Below are 18916 nucleotides of genomic sequence, written 5' to 3' on the forward strand. Positions count from 1 at the left end.
CGCACGCCAATCGGCCCGCGCGCTCGAATCCTCCACATATTCATTATAATGGCCATTTTTTGTAAATAACTTTGAAACCAAAGCTGGCGTGATGTATGTTTTAGGTCTTGTGCTATATATAAATATTCCAAATAAATAAAATTGTATCAATTAATTCATCATAAGGTTAATAGTAAATGTGGCAGACATTAAATGTTGCCTTATATCATCATGCCATTTTGTAAAAGGACTTGAGGCTTCTGATTGGCTGAAATAGAGATGTTTTTGTGTCATATTTAATGAAAATGAAAAGAAATTGAAATTATTAAATTGCGTAATTAATGTAGAGTCATTTCATGTATAATTGACATGTTTTTATGTACGTTAAAATAAATGTATTTTTCTTCCTTTGCCTTACGAAAGTCAATAATAATACGAAAAGCAATTGCGTCAAAACGTCACTTATTTCAGCTCTAATGTGAAGTTTATGCATATTTTTCCTTTCCTTCAAGTTATTTTCTTCAAGCTTTTTTGTACATTTCAAAAAGAAGAAAAGTAAATACATGCATATTTGTCACTACAGAAATTTGTTTATTTCACGTATAATACCGTTAATAGTATTAATGTAGAAATAATTTGATTGTGAACACATTTTATTTATGTATTTGTTTATGTATTTATTACACAATGTTACTGTAGTGTATTCCAGAGATATTTTCAGGCTTCTGGAAGGTTAAAATGGTTGAAAAAGTATTTAATATCTTTCTGTGTTGGAAAGTGAGTCATTGAAATCATGAATTAGCAGAAAGGATAAAAAATTATGAATGGAATTGTAATTAGTGCAGGCAGATTTAGATTGGTTTTAACGCCCACAAAACCTGTTTTAAAATAGTATGAGAACTGAGATGGAAAAAGAATGTTTCTGAACATAGTAAATGAAAGTGAAATGTGAAGTGTTGTTGTGCTCGTTGGCCTGCAGGGGTCACCATTCCCTGGCTCAACATCGGCATGGTCTTTTCTACCTCATGCTGGTCTCGAGACCAAAATCGCCTTCCATACATCGATTACCTTCACACTGGTGCTGATTGCATTTGGTGGGTGCCACGCACACGCAAATACGCATATTCACAAATCTGTACACGCGCGTCATTAACGTGTGCGAATGCGTGGCCAGGTATTGTGTCCCTGCTGAGGAGAAGTCCAAGCTGGACAAGGTGGTCCACACGCTGCTGCAGGCCAACGGGACGCCCGGACTGGAAATGCTCGAGAAGAACGTCATGGTGCGGACGTACACACACACACACACACACACACACACCTGCCCTTAATTGTAATTGGTCATTAATACAAAGATGTTAAAAAGAAATTATAATAATATTAACTAAAAAAAAAAAAGTGCTAGTCAGCCTGTACATCCATATATGTATATTTGATTAAAAATATTGTAGTCAATTTTAATCATTCATATATCGAATCATCCAGTCCTCGAGGTCCCGAGTCCTGCATGTTATAGATGTTTCCGCCTACCAACACACCCGATAACCTGATACTAAAGGTCAGGATGGTTATGAGCTGATTATATAAATCAGGTGTGCTAGTGGGCGGAAACATGGAAAAAATGCAGGATTCCGGACCTGGAGGACACACTGCACATTACATTTGGGTCAAATCAAGCTGTCATGGAAACATAATATGTTATGTTTTGTTTTGTTTGTTTGATCATCAAAATAAATAAACAAATATGATTATTATTATGTATCATAATAAATGCATGAACATTTGATTGCAATTAAAAGTTTATGGTCACCAGTATTATGTAGTAAATGTCCATTACGTTGTTTTTTGTTTTGTTTAGATATAATCAGATAATTTACATTATTTAACTAATAGTTTAGAATGAATACATTCTTACCAGATAAAGAAAAAATCAATGAGTCCTAAATTAAAGCAATCAGAATTATGTATTTTTGTTTAAATAAATAAGAATCCAAGAAGTAATCAATTACAAATATTAGGATGAATACATGTGTCATTTTCATTGATTATGTTTAATATATTGATCTAATAATTGTACTTAATAAGTACCAAAAAACACACACAAAATATGTTATCATAATCTTAATTACTTTAAATTGAACGTATTAGTCATTGAAATAATAGGCAGTCAAATTACTTCAGTTGTTTTAGTTTTTTTGACAATGTTCATGGGTCAGTGTGACCCACTTTAATGTTAAGTTATCCCCAAAAATGTCACTATAGATAAAAAACGAATATTAAAATCAAGGCCAGTAGACAAATGAGAACCTTCAAGGTTTTTATATTTATTTTCAAAATTGTCCATGGGTCATTTTGACCCGCAACATAACAGGACTAATGCTTAATCAAATGTAATCCTAATTCATTTCATTTTAATATAATAATTATAATATAATAATATAAATAATTAGACTTCTTAGTCAAATAAGTTGTATTATGATGTATTACAAATAAATGGAAACAAAGCGATGGTTTGTCCACCTCTACGTGGTATACGAAGCAGGTTTTGGTACAGTTTGTTGTGTTTTGCTTGCTCAGATCTCTCCGGAGGTGCTTTGCCGCGAGGGCGTCCGCGTGCACCGCACGGTGCAGCGCAGCGGCCAGTTTGTGATCTGCTTCCCGGGCGCCTTTGTGTCCAAGGTGTGTTGCGGCTACAGCGTGTCCGAGACGGTGCACTTTGCCACGCCGCATTGGATCAAGATGGGCTACCAGGCCGCCAAGGTTGGGAAAGAGAAATGGCAATTCCATCGCATTCATTTGAGCCGCTGACAACGATAGTGGGGGAACTCCAAGAGAATGTTTTCTTGGTATATGGCAGTGATAATTACTGCCCCCTATATGTCACCATTGGAAGTACACTTTAATTTCCAGCAACACTCTGCTAAAAGATGAGCTTTTTCATCGAGTTTGCCCACTCAACATACGAACTTTCCGAAGGCGGCCAATGAGTGGTTCGCGAGCGCCGAACGACTGGCTAGCCGTTTTGATGTGTTGATTTGCGCTTTTGGCCCCGCCAGGACCTGAAGTGCCGGCGCATCGCCAAGCCCTTCTCCATGGAGAAGCTGCTCTACCAGATCGCCACGGCCGAGTCCAAACGGGACAACGGGCTCCTGCTCACCACCATCGCCGCCCTCCTCAAAGACCTCAGGTGCCTAGGCCACAACCCGACTTAAAATAAAATAAGAAAATTGTTAGCATAAGTAGTTTAAGTTTGAAATGTAAGAGATAAAAAAAAAAGTTGTAAGTGAACGATAGTCATACTTTGGCGAGACTTAAGTTGTGTATTTATGGACAACATTTAAGGAGAAAAGTAGTTCTGATGTTGGGCCGTTAGCACATTAGCTTGAGTAACGAGATGTGGGTTGGCACCGCAGGAACTTGGAGATGCGCCAGCGCGAGGAGCTGTTCACGGCGGGCCTGCACTCGGCGGCCCGCTACGGCGCTCACGACGAGGGCCGCAAGAAGCCGCGCGGCAAGTGGACGGCGCTCGAGTCCTCCGAGAGACGCTGCCAGATCTGCCACCACCTCTGCTACCTCTCCATGGTCAACTACTACTTTCCTTTTGCACACCCGCAATCTCTCGCCAACAGAATTTCAACCACTACCAAATATTTGGATTTTGAACATTTAAATAATAATAATAATTGTAAAAGTGAACAAAGTAGTAAGTAAAACATTACAATCAGATATGAGTAAAGTTTAAATTTGCAACTAAAATCAAACGAAGAAAAAGAAATCGCTAGTTTTAAACCCTAACCCTACTTTTAAATTATAGTTAGAAGCCCACCCCAAGTTAGAAACCCCTAATTAGACACCATATACTGATTAATAATTTAAAAATCTTTTTTAATTTTAAATGATCTAAATCTCATAATGTGCACATTTGCAAACATCAGCATTTATTTTGGAAAACAGCAATCAACATTTTTGCATATGTAATGCTCTGACATGTTACAGACCAAATAAGTACATATCAGTCATTGAAGTAATTTAACATGCATGTGCTTAATAAAACTTGTAAGCATTGATGGGCAAGTACCTGTGCCAACACCAGCCTTATTTTAAGGATCTTTAATGTTTAGGCAATTTTTTTGTTATTGTTACACACCTAATAAATATACATATATATATATATATAATATAAAAATTTGGTAAAATGTAAAAAAAAATAACTTAGAGTAAAATTGTAAATTAGATATATTGTTTAAAATTAAAAAATGAAATGTCAAAACCAATTTCATTCAACTTGAAAAGGAAATAAAACTAAAAATAAATAAATAAAGTGTATATATATATATATATATATGTAAAATGTAAAAACGTAAACTTACAGGAAAAATGGTAGATTGGAACATTTAGATTGAAATAAGAAATTGAAATTGAAATGACAAAACAATTTCAATAAAAACATGCCAAACAAGTTTCACATTTTTGACATGATAACGTTCATGTCATGAAATATTCCAAAACAGAACATTACACGACGATGTCATGAATAGGATTGTGAATTTATTTTGCAGGTGGTGCAGGAGACGGACAATGTAGTGTTCTGCCTCGAGTGCGCGCTGCGCTACGTGGAGAAGCACAAGTCGTGCCGAGGCCTCAAGATGATGTACAGATATGACGAGGTCAGCAAAAAATCCGCAGGCAAAATGTCCGAGTTGTCTTTGAAAAGTCACGTCAGCTCCATTTTGTCCTTTCCTTCCGGCTCAGGAGCAAATCAACAACTTGGTGAACCAGGTGTGCGGGCGCGCCATGTTAAAGAGCAGCGGGGGCGCGACGGGTGGCGGCGGCGGCCTCATTGCGGCGGCGGCGGTGGCGGCGGGCGGGGGCGACGCTTGCTGCCGCCCCGTCAGCCCCACCAAAGCCTCGCTGGCCAAGCGCGCCGGCGCCCCACGCAAGCGCGGCGCCATGGAGGTGTCGCTGGGCCGCCTGTCGTCCGGCCTCCTGCCCAAAGCGGCCGCCGTGTCCTGAGCGCCTTTGCACTAGCGACCCAAAACGCTTCCCAACTGCCCCCCCGCCGCCAAATTTCCCCGAGTAGAAACCCAAAGTTTTTCCCTCCGATTACCGGCGCAGCTCCTGCAGTATCACTTTGGAAACGCCGGGGGGCGCTCTCGTAGCGAAAACTTGAAAGACAATACTGTTGCTGTTTTTTCACGCATCCTTTTGGAATGGTAATTTTTATTTTTCCACCTTCTGCATCTGTTTAGTGGGGTTTGAGCGCGAAAATGTGTGCCTCACAGCGAGGAGATCGGCCTTATTTTTCGGTGCTGTCGCTTTCCCATTGACTGTGTCACGATGAGGGAAAAAGCGCGATGTTAGCGATAGCGTTAAAGCGATAGCGTTAAAGCGATAGCGTTAAAGCGCTACCATCGCGTAAAAGCTTTTTTTTTCCTGGCCCGCCCCTCGCTTGGTTGGAGATGTGCAATCGTGTTAACATTCCATTTTTCTTCCAGTCCTTCATCTGACTTTAATTCTTCCGTGTTTCATTTGCGTGTTTTCATTTTTTCCCCTATAATTTACGATATTTGATTGAGTAGAGCCACTTGTGTCAAATGTGAATTGTTTTATTATAATGAAATAGAGTGATTTTTTTTCCCCTTTCATCAATTTGTATTTTTCCCTCCGGCAAAATTTTTGTACATAATCCTGTAAATGTATTTTACATACTTGACCCCGGTGGGGAAAGATGCCAGGAAAGAGCGATGATGATGATGATGTTGATGATGAAGAAAAAGCCTTACAATTCCCTTTCTTCATCGGCATGTGCGCCGACGACAGGGTCGCTCCCGTGTGTAAAGGAAAAACAAAAAACAAAAAAAATCAACGTTTAAGTGCTGCTTATATCGCCAAACATAAGACGACTTGCCCTTGCCCGTTCCCGAGCCCCCTCAGTCTAGTTTTCTTCCTTTAGCTTTACTTTTGTAAGAAAAGGGGAAAAAAACAGCAAAAGGTGAGAAGTTTTCATTATTTGTCATTATTTTTGTGTGTGAAAAAGTCACACTGAAAAATAAAGGTCGTAGCTCTCCACATGTTGCACTGAAAAAAAAACTGCTTTTACATCCAGGATCCTTTTTTTCATGATTTGGTTGTCATCCCGCCCGCGCAGAAGACTGAAAAACTCTTTGAGACTATTTAAGGCAAAACGCTGACGTGAGCGTTTGAAATAAAAAAAACAACGAAAAGTGGTTGTCAAGTTTTTATGGCCTTAACGATGTTGGTTTTTTGATACAAAAGTCTGAAAGTGCTCGCTGACACAAAGCGAGGCTCTTAATTTATTGGTCCAGACTCTAGTGTTGGTTACATATTGTTTTTTTTTGTTTGTTTTTTTACATTTTTGCAGTTTGTTTGTACTTGAGGTTGAATAAAAACTTGCCGACAATTCACTGTCAAGCCTTTGCAAATGTGTCACGTCTTCCTTTTCTTCATAGGTGTGTTGTTGTAGGTGCGTGGTATAAAACAAAATACCATTTCCCATTTTGATTTGTTTGCTATCAATACTTGTGGAAAATGATTGATTGTTTTCTTGATTCTCTGGAATGCAGCGTGTCCTTCACGTCTTCCTTCTCACATCTGTTCAAGAGGAAGAAGCCAGGAAGATGACGCTGGCCGTTGTCCATTTGGCGCTCAGCTTGTAAGTGAGTCGTTTTGGATTCGCACAATTTTCGCACTGAAAGCATTTCGCACAACGACCAGGAGATGGCGACAGTGCGGCGCCTGAAGACTATCCGGAATGTATTTCCAGCCTAAAAATGGCCCAACCGCTAACTACACGCGTAAAGGACATTGTTGGTAACGATCCTAACAATTTAATTTAAAGAAATAATAATAATAATAACATTGGTTGTGATTGACCTTTATTTTTGTGGCAGGAAAAGAGAAAAGCAACCCTTTTGCAGTCCTGATGACAGGCCAGTAGGGGGCGCTAGTGTGCAAAAGCGGAAGATGGCGGATGACGTCAGGCCTGCAGCTTATAAAGGCGCAGGTGCGCGGTGATTGGATTGTTCTCCATTTACGGCAAGATGGCGGCCGCACTCGCGGCCTTGTGTCGTGTTGGTGAGCGAGCGCACGAGTAAATCTGTAAATGTTTTTGGCGTTTGTTGTCGTTTCTCATGATGACATTTGGCTTCTTGCAGGACTTGAGGGACTCCACAGCGGTTGCGGTTTGAGCACCTCGCATCACAATTCGCTTTACTTTGCTTCGTTTAGCACGCCGTCCTTGCTCTTGGTTTTGGTTCGTTTGTCATGGTTGCCAGCATTTAGTGACTTTTGTTTGTGCGATTTTATGTTTGCTGTCGTAAATGACACACCTGATGGTTTTCTACTTGGGAATTGAACTGTGAAGGTTTTTGTTGTTGTTGAACTTATAGTTTGTGTAATAAAGATGGCTGTGTTGGGGGGGAATTCAGCTCCACTGACAGAAGGGGACAGAAGTGAAGCTGGATTGGATGTGGGGACATTTATTTTGCTTGTTAGCCTGCAGCTCATTAGGAGACAGGTGTGCGCGGGTCACGAGTGGCTTCATCAGCATGTGCGGCAAGATGGCGACCGCACGGGGCGAAAGACTGGACAAAAGTAAGTTCCAAAGTAGACACACCAATGAACAAGCTTTTTGACTGCTGAGGCGTGTGAAATGAGTGCACATTAAAATGGATGATGTTTGTCCCCCCCCCCCCCTTTTTTATTTTTTCCTGCTGTTGCCGTCTTCAAATGGGCGGAGATCACCAGCATGGAGCCGCTCGAGCTGGATGGACCTCTTCGGTGAGCCTGCACTTGTCTTGAACCTCCACGTTTGCCCTTGGCCATGTCTTATTATGATTGTTTATTATTATTATAAAATATATATTTTGTGAGAATATTCAATCCCTCAGCCATATATGTACTAGGTGAGTATAGTGCAACACTGTTTGGGAATAAAATATATCAGATGTGAAATATAGCTTGACACAAGGTTCTTGCAGCCGTCGACTGGTATCTTTGCCCAGAAGGCAAATATTATTTCACAGGATTAATTTTTTCCATTTTTCTTTTCTTTTTTTTCTGGAGAGGTCAGTATTGTTCATTTGGTAATTTTACCGATTTGACATGTCGTCATTGCTCTGTCTTGTTTTTAATATTTTATTTATATTTCGCATGATTTGCCTTAGTCTTGTTCACGTCCCCTCAGATTCTCTTTTCTATTGAAGTCTGAAGATGGCCGCCACTTCAGAATCTTCAAGCACTTTGTCTGCAACCAAACTATGAGAGATTTGGGGGCACGCTTGGAATGGTCTCCCAAGCTTCAGCTTTGTAATCACTTGACTGTATCCAATGTATTTTCACGATCTCCTAATCGTATTGATGGAACCTTGCGCACGCTGGAGATTGCCTGTAACAGCCACAGTGGGCGACCGTCTCACCTGGCTCGGGTTTGCAGTCGCTAAGGTGCACTTTTCTTTACAGGCCTGTGAGAAGAACATTCCGCGACCTTTTGTGGTTTATCCGCGTGGGTTGTGTGTTGACTGGTCTTGTTCTTTGAAGTCAGTAGGGGGCGCCTCTGATGCTAGCGTGGAAGGCTTGAGCTCACACTGGGCACCTTTTTATGATCCGGGTTGAAAGTTGAGTAAATCCCTCCGTGAAATTGTATGACAGTTGCTCAGCTGTCATCCGGGGATTTTCTGCCATCTTTTGCTTGGGATATCAAAGCAATCACCGACGACATCCTCTCTTTCCAGTGCGCCTTTTTCAACTTGCGGACGATGCCTCCAGTTGTCTCTCTGGAAATGATTCTTGGCTATCTTTTTTATGTTCATATCTTTGCCTATGAAGGCAAATGACCTTGACTTGCGTGACCATGACTTGGACGTCGCCATTTTGCAAAGGCACCATTGATGGTTTGGAAGGAGGACAAATAACACATTTGTTTAACGTTTGCTTAATTTTTGACCGCCAAGGTTTTGTTGACACATACAGGTGCTGTCATCTCATATTAAACATGATTTATTATAGGCTAAGGTTTGAATAACTTGTTGGTGAGGAAATAATAAAAAGGGACACGACCTGGTCTATCACACAATGTTTTTTGTCGTTTAAGTAGCGCTGGTGTATTTGACTTGTTCTTATTTGATGTGATTATAAACAAAGTCAAACCTGCTAAAGTACTTATCAGCAGAGGGGCTAGAATAATTTAAATCACAGCTGTATATGTTTGGAACGGTACAGAATTAATTTTTTTAATATTTTTTTTTTACACGGGAAGCGTAGCAGCATCAATTTCATAATTGTTCCAAAAATGAACCCCTTCAACACAAAGTCAGTTTTTTTTTTCTTAGATTGTAGTTGTGAGTGTAGCGTGTGATATTGTACATTGGCTTTTTAAAAACAGAATTGTGTAACATTTGGCACTCTAATAAAGTTTGCCATCAGTGTCATAAATTGAGATTTTGTTGATGTGATCTGTGTTGCAGATGTGTCCATCAAGAGCTAGCAACCGGCAGCCAACTAATGTGGGCGTTGTTTTGCGTTGGGGTTGAGACACGAGACCGGGTAACACAAGTTCACACGACAAACGGAACCTTCCTTCCTTTCCCTCATTACTCTTTGCTCCATTCCCTGTGTTGACGGGTGGAATAGGCATCGCTGGCTGGCTGGCAAGCTGGCCAGTCGCGCCTCTTTTTTTTTGCGGCTGGCCTGTTTGCCTGCCAGTCAGTGGTGCCTATTCCACCCGTTGCCACATGGGGAATGGAGCTGGCTAAGCTAGCTAGCTTCGCTTAGCTTGCCTGGCTAAGCTAGCTAGCTTCGCTTAGCTTGCCTGGCTAAGCTAGCTAGCTTCGCTTAGCTTGCCTGGCTAAGCTAGCTAGCTTCGCTTAGCTTGCCTGGCTAAGCTAGCTAGCTTCGCTTAGCTTGCCTGGCTAAGCTAGCTAGCTTCGCTTAGCTTGCCTGGCTAAGCTAGCTAGCCTAGTTGCGGAGTAAATGGAGGACAGGAGGTTGTAACATACTGTGTAGTGTTTCATTTTGTTCCTGTGATCTGTGTTACTGCTACTGTAATTTGTTTTCATGATGTCTGTTGCAGGGCAAATGGTGGAGATCAAGAAGCTACCAGCCTCCAACTAATCTTCCAACCCAGCCGGTCAAGCACCCTCCAGCTCCAAAAAAGAACTAGTAAAGTGTTGAGAGCCAAGCAATAGGTGACAAGTGACTGGAGGCAGAATCAAGTAGTCCTTTGGGCACCCGCATGGTGGTAAAATGTTGGCCTCTTGTAAGGTGAGACTGCAGTAATGCAATGGGCAGTTTTTTTTTTCTTATTAATTTGTATTTTTTGATTAGCTTTCCTCCCATAGTTTTTTTTATAATGGGTTAGCTCAGAGCTGAGTTTGGCCAACTATGTTTCAGCAGGGTAACAAGATGGCGTCCATGTCATGTGACCAGCAGTTGAGGAAGACTTGTCACTTATCAGCGTAGAGTACTACGCTGTGATTGGTCACATGACATATGGAGGCCATCTTGTTACCCTGTGAAAGTAGTTGGCCAAAGTCTATCAACGGCGTTGCGTTGGCCCAGTCAGTAATTTTGCCTGTGTCATGTGATGTATCTGTGAAATACAATAAAAGTAACTCATGTAAAGAAGTATTCCTGTGTTGAAGTTTGAATATACAGTAATTGAAGAGCTTTTAGAGCCCCAGTATTTTGGTGAATTAGTGTGTGATATTTGAGTCACTGCGGTGAACGCTTCAATATAACAATACTATATGTAAACACACAGGCAAGGGCAAATGTATTCATAACCCCAGAAAATCTTGCTATAAAGTAGGAAAGCTTTTATATAAGTAAGACCCAAACTTTATCATATCCTGCTCCAAAATCCACAGAAGTTAAATTTCAAAAACATATTTTTAAGTAGTTGTAAAGGAACAATGCAAACTACATAAAAGACAGGCGCATCCCTTAAGGAGATAGTAGTGTATACATTGTAATGGAAAAAAATAAAAGGGGGTTAAGTCATGTAATACAATAAAGCATCGTGGCGTGCGCAATGGTAAATATTGTCTCATCTCAGTTAGTCTGGTTCCAATATGATTTAGTTTATTTTGTCCTTTAATATAATGATGTTCCATACTGTAGATTTCCCATTCTGTAATTGTTGTTGGGGGGGGGGGGTTGCTTATTCAGCCATTTGCTATATTTTGCTTTTCTGCCACCCGTGAGGATTAGTTATATTAAATGTAATGCTGTAGTCAGCTCAATTGGCACATTACCCACATATAGAACACGACTAAAATAGATGTGAAGAATGTCTTGCATAAAAAAAAAAAGTGAGCATAGTAATCAAATTGAAAAAATAGGACTTATTGCGCTTTCCACACTTGTTAGCAAATGCAAAATTTGTAGCTATCATTTGTGAATATGTAATCCTGGGCCATGTCTGTCCATAGCGTGGCTAGTTTTCACCTAGAAATGATTTAAACGGAGTGTCCTAATCCAATTAGGAAGAGTTGGAGCAGTTAGGAGTAATAGTAAAAAAAGAAAAGTTGGTATACTTGTCATGTAGCCATTTTCAGCAGTAAGATATTTAGTTCAGAAATGAGTAAATATTGTATTTGTAGTCATCTTTATTTATATAGTGCTTTCAAAACACCATAGCTGTACAATGAATGTTTTAAACACAATTTTCCACTTGCTGTCTACTGCAGATGACACATTGCGCGTGGCCAGAAAAACACACAACTCCTAGATGTCTGGGTTTGGTCATGTGACTGTAGTGAACTGCACCACGATTGGTGTTTTCCTGAGCAAGCGCGATGCCATCTCCAGTAGTCAAATTGTGTTTAAAGGTATGAATAGTAAATGAAGAAATTAGTTTACAACATAGGCAAAATCTAAGAGTACAGTTGACAAGTTACAATTTTGATGGCTTGTGCGTTTAATCTTCTGTCTGATCTGCAAGTAGGTGCTAGTTGACTCCCATCAGCATTGACCTGCTCACAGCGGCAAACAAGAAGCGAAAGCAGATGGGTCAGTGTGCAGAGGTAAACTTAGACTGAATTAGCAGTAAATGTGTCATTGTCTTGGAAAACGGATAGCACAACTGAATGTTTAAATGAAAGCAGAGTAGCTGCATGTGAAAGTTAATGACTATTTTTTTTCTTCCCCTCCCACAGAAAAGCAGCCTGGTGACAACAGCAGCTGCATTTGGGCACACACAAATGATGGAAGGAAAAGGAGTGGAGAAAGCAGTGTTGATGAAACATTTGTTAGCTGGCGAGTAGCACTTTGTTCAAAGTTAAGTGAAAGAAGGAACATTCCTGTCTATTAACAAAGTACTTAACTTAATGTTAACACCACGGTATATTGTGCAGATGTGAAAACCTTCAACATGTAACAGAATGCATAAAGCTCTTGAATAAACATGTGCTGAAAAGCATTTATACTATCAACTTGTGGAGATTTAAATTATACACACACACTTGTACCCTGAGTAAAATGAAAAACACTATCCAGACACTCAGTACTTATACAATATTTATTTTCCTATATGAATGATCTACTCGTTGTTGAAACAACATAAAAAAAATGTATTTAATCCATGTATCAATCCTGCAACAGACAAATTGTCATCATGAATATCAATATTTTGTACTTCAAGTAATGACTTACATGCAAGCATCTACTGTTACTAAAGTACCTTGCAATGATTCTATACCATTGCCCTGAAAAATACACAAAGGTCGAGATTGGCTCATTTATCTACACCTGCAGAGGGGGATATCACCAACATTTGCGAGTTGCCTGACGACCGCCATGTTGCCGCACCTGTCTCTGATTGAGCTGCTGGAAGCCTAATCAAGCTGTGCTCACTGGCACCACCCGGTGGCCTCCCTTTATATTGGCAGATTTTAACTGTTTCTTTTCAGCGTACGTCACAGGAGCTCTAATACCAAAGTAAGCAGCGCTTTCAAAATGTGGGCGGGGGAGTGTAATTACGGGTTTTTGGCCATGTGTATAAATGGCACGAATTAAGCAGGTAACTGGGATGACAGGTGCCTTACTGTGCCTGGTTGGCGCTGCTGTTCCTCAGGTGGACAACAGAGGGCGTGGGAGGTTCCTGAGCACATTTACTTTATGCCTTTTGGGCTTCCTGCCTGGCCGTCCTCGTTCCCACACTGCTGTTTATTCCCTCCCCTGTCATCAGCATGGACTTCCTGTGCCCGGGAGAAAAGCGGCTGCAAAAGGCCTCGCTGATGAGAAGTGGCAGGTCACCGTGGGAGGACTGAGACAACATCCAGGCGTTGGTATGAATAAACGCTGCATCCAAGTGTTCGCCTTGGCCTGTCAATACAATGGCAGAGGTCGCGTGGCACATTGTTTTGCGGCATGGGACTGTGTCCTTATAATGACTCTTTTTGTCCCCGGTGGCTGTCTTTCTAAAGCCTTTTACGCTAAGCGGCACCTCAAACAATGCCTAGTGCTCCGTGGCACCGTGGTGAGCAATAACGCTGTGGCGTGGTCTGTGTTCTCTTTTGGCTTTCGCCTGAAGGTGGCGCCACACACTGCGCTTTGGTCCCAGGTTCAAGCTTTCTTCGAGCATTCTGCACTGTCCAGCCTGTTTCCATGTTGACCTGTGCTGGCCTCCACTGCAAGATCTGGAGGAGGGAGACATGGGGAACAGGCTGGAAATGAGTGGCGTTTCCCAAGAGCCAGGGTTGGAAAACACTGCGCTACAATGTCTTTCTCCAGCAACCTCATGGCTTGCCGCCTGTTACTCTTTTTGGCGTTGGGGACGATTCGGGTGACATTATGCCGTGGCAGCAGTGGAGTCATCTCCGGCCTCGAATCTTCCTTCGGATGCGTCCGCGTCACTTCCAGCCCTCGGGAGACACATATTTTGCATTAGCAGTATAGGGCACCATGGGGGGCCCACCACGTTTTCATTATTCTCTTAAATTCACCTTTGTGGTTCAGAGCATGCGGATTGATTTGGCGCCATCTTGTGGCATATGTGGGGAATTATTGAATTTATACATTTTGGGTGGTAGATGACTATGCGCAGCAAGGCTCTGCTGTACAACAAATTCGTCTTACATTTTCGGGGTGGCCTCATTATATATATATTTTTAAATGGATTTGTTAGATATGAATGGCAAATCCCAAAATATGCAGCCATGCATTTTGCCATAAATATTTCTTTGGGAGTTGGGAAAATTGATTTCCGGGAATATCATGTTCAGTGTTGTTTCATTTCTCCCCTTTTAAGTATGGCTTGTTATTTGACGGTTTGCTGCTTTTCTGGATATACATTGGAAAACTGCTGATTGGGGGAATGCACACATTATTTCATTTCCGGGTTTTTTATTGAGTCTTGTTGAGAATGTTTTTCCTGGCGCCTTCTTGTACATTTTCTGTTCAGTTTCTGCTTTTGGAAGGCCCTTTCGCCTAAGTAGGCTGCTTGTGTTGGCTGCTGTTCAGATTGTGATAAAGTAACAAAAAAGCTCAGCAAGATGTTTTTCCTGTCGCCATCATTCTCCAGCTGGGGGCAGCCTGACGGTGAGAGTGACTCGTCGCCGGCCCTCGGTGGACAGGGGTTAAATGGAGCGGATTAGCATAGGCCGACGGCGGCTCTCTCCGAAACTCATTGGGGGTGGCGTGCGTGCGCGTGACATGGCCATGCCTATTTGGAGGGAATTCTATCTGCCACCATCGGACATCCTGAAAAGAGCAATTTACGCGCGGGGCGACGCCGTATCGGAATAATAATTAGGGAATAATGCCGTCTATCGTTTTGAGAGGCGGCATTAATTGACCGTCGGCGCTTATTGCTGGAAAGTTGATGGGCATTTGTCTGCTTGAGCAAGGGAGCGCTGGGACTACTTTGCGCGGTTACACTTGTTTCACGAAAGGGCTGTCTCATTTTTTTTGTTGTTGCCGCATTTCGCTTTAGATTTCTATCTGGGAAGTGGAACTGTTTGCAAATGTGCACTTTGGCATACTTAACTCTTTTTCCCTTGCTAAACTACTTCTGCCATGTTTTACAATTGCTTTACTGCCAATCCCTACAATCTTGCCTTTTTGGTGCACTTTGGTTGCCGTCTCTGACCGCAGCGTGCCACTTGAACACCACGACCCCCCCCCCCCCCAAAAAAAATACATGCAGGTGTCGCGCTTTACTGATTGTGATGAATGACCATCACGCGTGTGGAATGCACACTTTTGTCCCGCTACTATCTCCGCCCCGTTTGCACAAGCGTCACTTTAACGCTCGGCGGGAGACGCCGGTGAATAACATTACAGTGGCTGGATGCGAAGGATGCGCGTGTGTGTTTGCGTGTCGCATGATGAATGTGCTCGCTCTCATAATCTATGTGCTTGAAAATATGATGTATGTGAGGATGAACTCTGAATTATGAGACAAAGAGTGACTCATTAATCTTCCCTTTTTGGTTGGGGGGAATTCATTTGCTGTGTTTGGCTTTTATGAATAATGCAATTTCCATATATTTTTGTTTTTTTATTGTTGTATAGCGGCGTGAAAAAGTGGGCCTGGTGAGGTCCACGTTGGGCCTCACACATGGGGTCAAATTGTGCAAATATCCTTATTGGCACAATTCTGACAATCACTCCAGTTTACACTTCATTTGAGATGTTAGCATTTTTGCGCCTTAAAGGTATATAACAACATCAACATTGTACTCGACTTGCGCTTCGATTCATAAGCGTGACCAGTTCTTCAACACATTCATGACTACTACAATTTCTTTACGACTTGTGTAGCGCTGCATTGCGACAGTAGTTGCAATACTACATTTTTTTCCCCCATTTTATGGTATTTCGTATAATTGTGATGATTCATAGGTTCTCTCTGGAAAGAACAAAGTTGCTGCTTCAATCTTGAAAAATTTACTGGATTTTTCTTGTGACATTATGCACTACAACCCCCCCCCCCCCATTATGTTCGATGCTACTGAGTGCGACGTGCCGATACCACTGGTTCTTTTAATATATAAAAAGTATCCCCCAAACACAATGGCAGATAATTCAAACATATCCCAATACAGTATTTTCCCCTTAAATTTCATGAAATTATTGCCAATTTCCTACTCTTCCTATTTCTACTTTTTTGTTCCGGCCACCAGTACACAGGCCACAAATATCGATACCCTAAAATAAGGCTGCGCATCGACCCAATAACGATACTTCATTGCCTATCCCTATTTAATATATTCATTACAACTACTTATTTAATTAATTATTTTTTTTGCTGGTTGAATTGCTACTGCTGGCGATTTATGGAAATTACTTCTCTTCAAACTCCATATTACAATTCAAAAGATGTCTGCTCATCTCCACTAACATTGCTATTTGCTGCACAGAAAATTACTTGACCCTCATCATCAATATCTTCATTATGACTACCATCCCTACAGTACAACTACTGCTTTTTTTAATATGTTTTATTGTCTAAATAAACTTAAAACAACAAAGGCAAATGGCACATTGTACCACATCTGCCACCCGAACATACCATAAATCATTATGGCGGGGTTAATGACCCTGGAATTGATGTGTGTAGCAACGTGCTGTATTACATGCAGTATTTTACTGCCCCCTGGTGGTTAACTAGAAATTGCAGCACAATGTTATGCGCATCCGTCTCTGACAGATACACATAAAATATTTCATAATTGATGCAGAGGCTGCCAAGGTGTCGTTTGACCCTGAAGGGGTGCCAATGTCATTCAGGGAAATTGCCAAATCTTTCTAATCTAGCACTTTCTCAGCCTTTATTGAGCCATGACTAACAATAGCTCATGGAACACTAACTGAAAAGAACATCTAAAGAATAAGTCATCTTTTACTTTCTTAGATATTATCTGTTATTGTTTTTGGGGGTAAATTTCATTTGTCGGAAGTGCTGGCGGTATCTGTATCATTTGAGTAGACATGCTGGTGTCAATCTTAAATAAAAGTGGTGTCTAACATGCCTAATAGGTAAGTTTAAGTTTGACTTATTTACAGGCACATTCCATTGCTTCAGGAGATATCTCGTAACTTTATGAGATTTATCGGAATCTTGTGAGATCAAAGTCATAACCCCAGACAATAAAATATGTTCATTTCAAGATAAAAGTTTGGATGGGTTTACATTTGTCGAATTCCAATCAATTAGCTAATGCGTGCATTTGACTTGTCGGCTAACTGTTCAGACGTTTGTAAGAGGATTGAAAAGCTTGACATGTAAAGCGCGTTTGGCACCAAATTAGGCCGCGGCAAGATTTTGAAGTCTGACTGAGGGGGTTACGGGTTTCGGGGGGTGGTGATGACAGATCCGGACCCTCCCGCTGGGCTCGCCGCACGGCAGGACGCTTTCTGACGCCGCCATATGGACCACGTGATGAGATGTTAAGTGGCCGCTGTCATGGAAAGATGTCGGTGAGGAGATTGATCGAGTGATACAGCACGTTGAGAAAAATAATAAAAATAAAATCATTTTGGAATCTGCTTAGATCATTTACGGTGATTTTTTTATTCCTTTGGAAGACAGACTCACTATCTAGCACTTAGACAATCTCGAGCTAGCGTCGATGCTAACTTTAGCTTTGTCCGTTTTGCTTATTATTTCCTGCTGTTAATTCCACCTTCTCTGCCAAACTCAGAGTATTATTTAAAGCAAATAAAAATATCTAATTATTGGGCCTTTAAGCTCTTTTAAACGGACATTTTGCTTGTATTGGCGACAATAGCATGCTGTATGCTAATGGCTAAATCTGATTAGCTATGATGGTTTGGAAATCGATGGTCAAGCAAGGACACCTCGACTTGGTTTTCTGTTGATATTAATGATACTTTCATGTGCTTCTTTATTCTGGGCTATTTTCGCTTGGTTATTCTTAAATAGGGGGCTGAAAAGTTGTTATGGGTTTACAGTCAAGCCTTAAGGTGACAACATGCAGCCTTGTGAATCACAAAATGGCGGCTAACTGTATGATAAAGTGCTACTTTTTTTTTTTTTTAAGACTGTATAATGATAAAACTTTTGCTTTTCACCTCTTTGCATTTCTTTGCATTTTACGGTCTAGCATAACTCACTTTGCTAATTTGGCACAGTGCAATTGTGGCGTGCAGTTGGCTAGCTATGCCTGCGCCCCAAAAATACATCTGCTCTTTTAGGCGGTTGCTTTAGAGTGCCTTGTTGTCTGCTGTAAGTGCAAGCTAATTACGCTGGGAACAATGAAAATGTCAGGTGGGGGGGGGGGATTATTCGCATCCGACTTGGCAGCTGGCGTGGCTGCGTTGTCGTTGTCTTTATCCAACTTTTTTTTTAATAAATCTTTTACATTTGCCAGGATTGTCAACAGCACTCTTCTGAAAAAGATTTTCACTTAACTCTTGAGTAACTATTCTGATTAGGACAAATGATTTTGCCTCTGAAATTCTGATTTAATTTCTATCTTATTATTCTATGGTCTGCTAAAAACTGCAAAGTCTACCGATGCTACTTTTTCTCGTGGATGTGAGCGTACGGACTCTTTGGGCAAGAAAAGCTCTTTAGTGAACACAGCCATGATTAAAGTTGGACTGCTGCTCTTCAGAAGTTGCCTGAACTCGCTGTAATGCGAGCGACGTCGCCTACGCGGCGCGCCGAGTCTGACGAGACATTAAAACCTTGCCAATGAAAGGTACGTCGCCGGAGCTTCTCAGTGCCGCCCCCCCCCCCCCTCGAGATGAAAGGGGTCTCGCCGTCTTCTGTCGTCGGGGGTTCACGGATTTGTCGGCTAAGATTCCAACAAACACTTCCACAATAATTACAAGTAGACTTTTCTTCAACGCCGCAGGCGAAGGTGAGGATCCTTTAATTGACACTTTTTATTACCCCCCCCACCCCCCCAGGGCCGTTATGCTGCGATTAAAGGGCGCGCATTGGGAGCCA

General features: G+C 41.5%; 1 protein-coding gene and 1 long non-coding RNA gene across 7 annotated transcripts in view; one reads left to right on the plus strand and one right to left on the minus strand.

The window, feature by feature from the left end:
- Nucleotides 1–12428, plus strand: part of jarid2b (jumonji and AT-rich interaction domain containing 2b) — a 73699-nt gene extending 61271 nt beyond the window's left edge. Inside the window, exons 13-29 of one of the 5 annotated variants that reach the window (XR_015091116.1) lie at nt 959–1073; nt 1154–1259; nt 2554–2736; nt 3033–3163; nt 3390–3558; nt 4536–4643; nt 4729–5189; nt 6561–6649; nt 6712–6807; nt 6888–7071; nt 7152–7590; nt 7736–7776; nt 9462–9540; nt 10067–10257; nt 11685–11825; nt 11939–12020; nt 12153–12428. Coding sequence is in view for 1 of the 5 variants with exons in the window: in XM_086062145.1 (XP_085918271.1) it covers nt 959–1073; nt 1154–1259; nt 2554–2736; nt 3033–3163; nt 3390–3558; nt 4536–4643; nt 4729–4989 (1073 nt within the window). In the remaining 4 variants the exon portion in view is untranslated. Of the gene's footprint in view, nt 1–958; nt 1074–1153; nt 1260–2553; nt 2737–3032; nt 3164–3389; nt 3559–4535; nt 4644–4728; nt 6420–6560; nt 6650–6711; nt 6808–6887; nt 7072–7151; nt 7591–7735; nt 7777–9461; nt 9541–10066; nt 10258–11684; nt 11826–11938; nt 12021–12152 lie in introns of those variants that run through there. The other 4 variants (XR_015091114.1, XR_015091117.1, XR_015091113.1 and 1 more) reach the window with 4 other exon arrangements.
- Nucleotides 12429–12579: 151 nt separating this feature from the next.
- LOC147157786 (uncharacterized) overlaps nt 12580–18916 on the minus strand; it is a 139576-nt gene continuing 133239 nt past the window's right edge. For both annotated transcript variants that reach the window (XR_015091119.1, XR_015091118.1), the window contains exon 10: nt 12580–13859. This is a non-coding gene — a long non-coding RNA (uncharacterized LOC147157786). The remainder of the gene's footprint in view (nt 13860–18916) is intronic.

Source organism: Leptonotus elevatus, chromosome 19, assembly GCF_054856555.1.
Source record: "Leptonotus elevatus isolate MCC_2025b chromosome 19, RoL_Lele_1.0, whole genome shotgun sequence".
NCBI classification, from domain to species: Eukaryota; Metazoa; Chordata; class Actinopteri; order Syngnathiformes; family Syngnathidae; genus Leptonotus; species Leptonotus elevatus.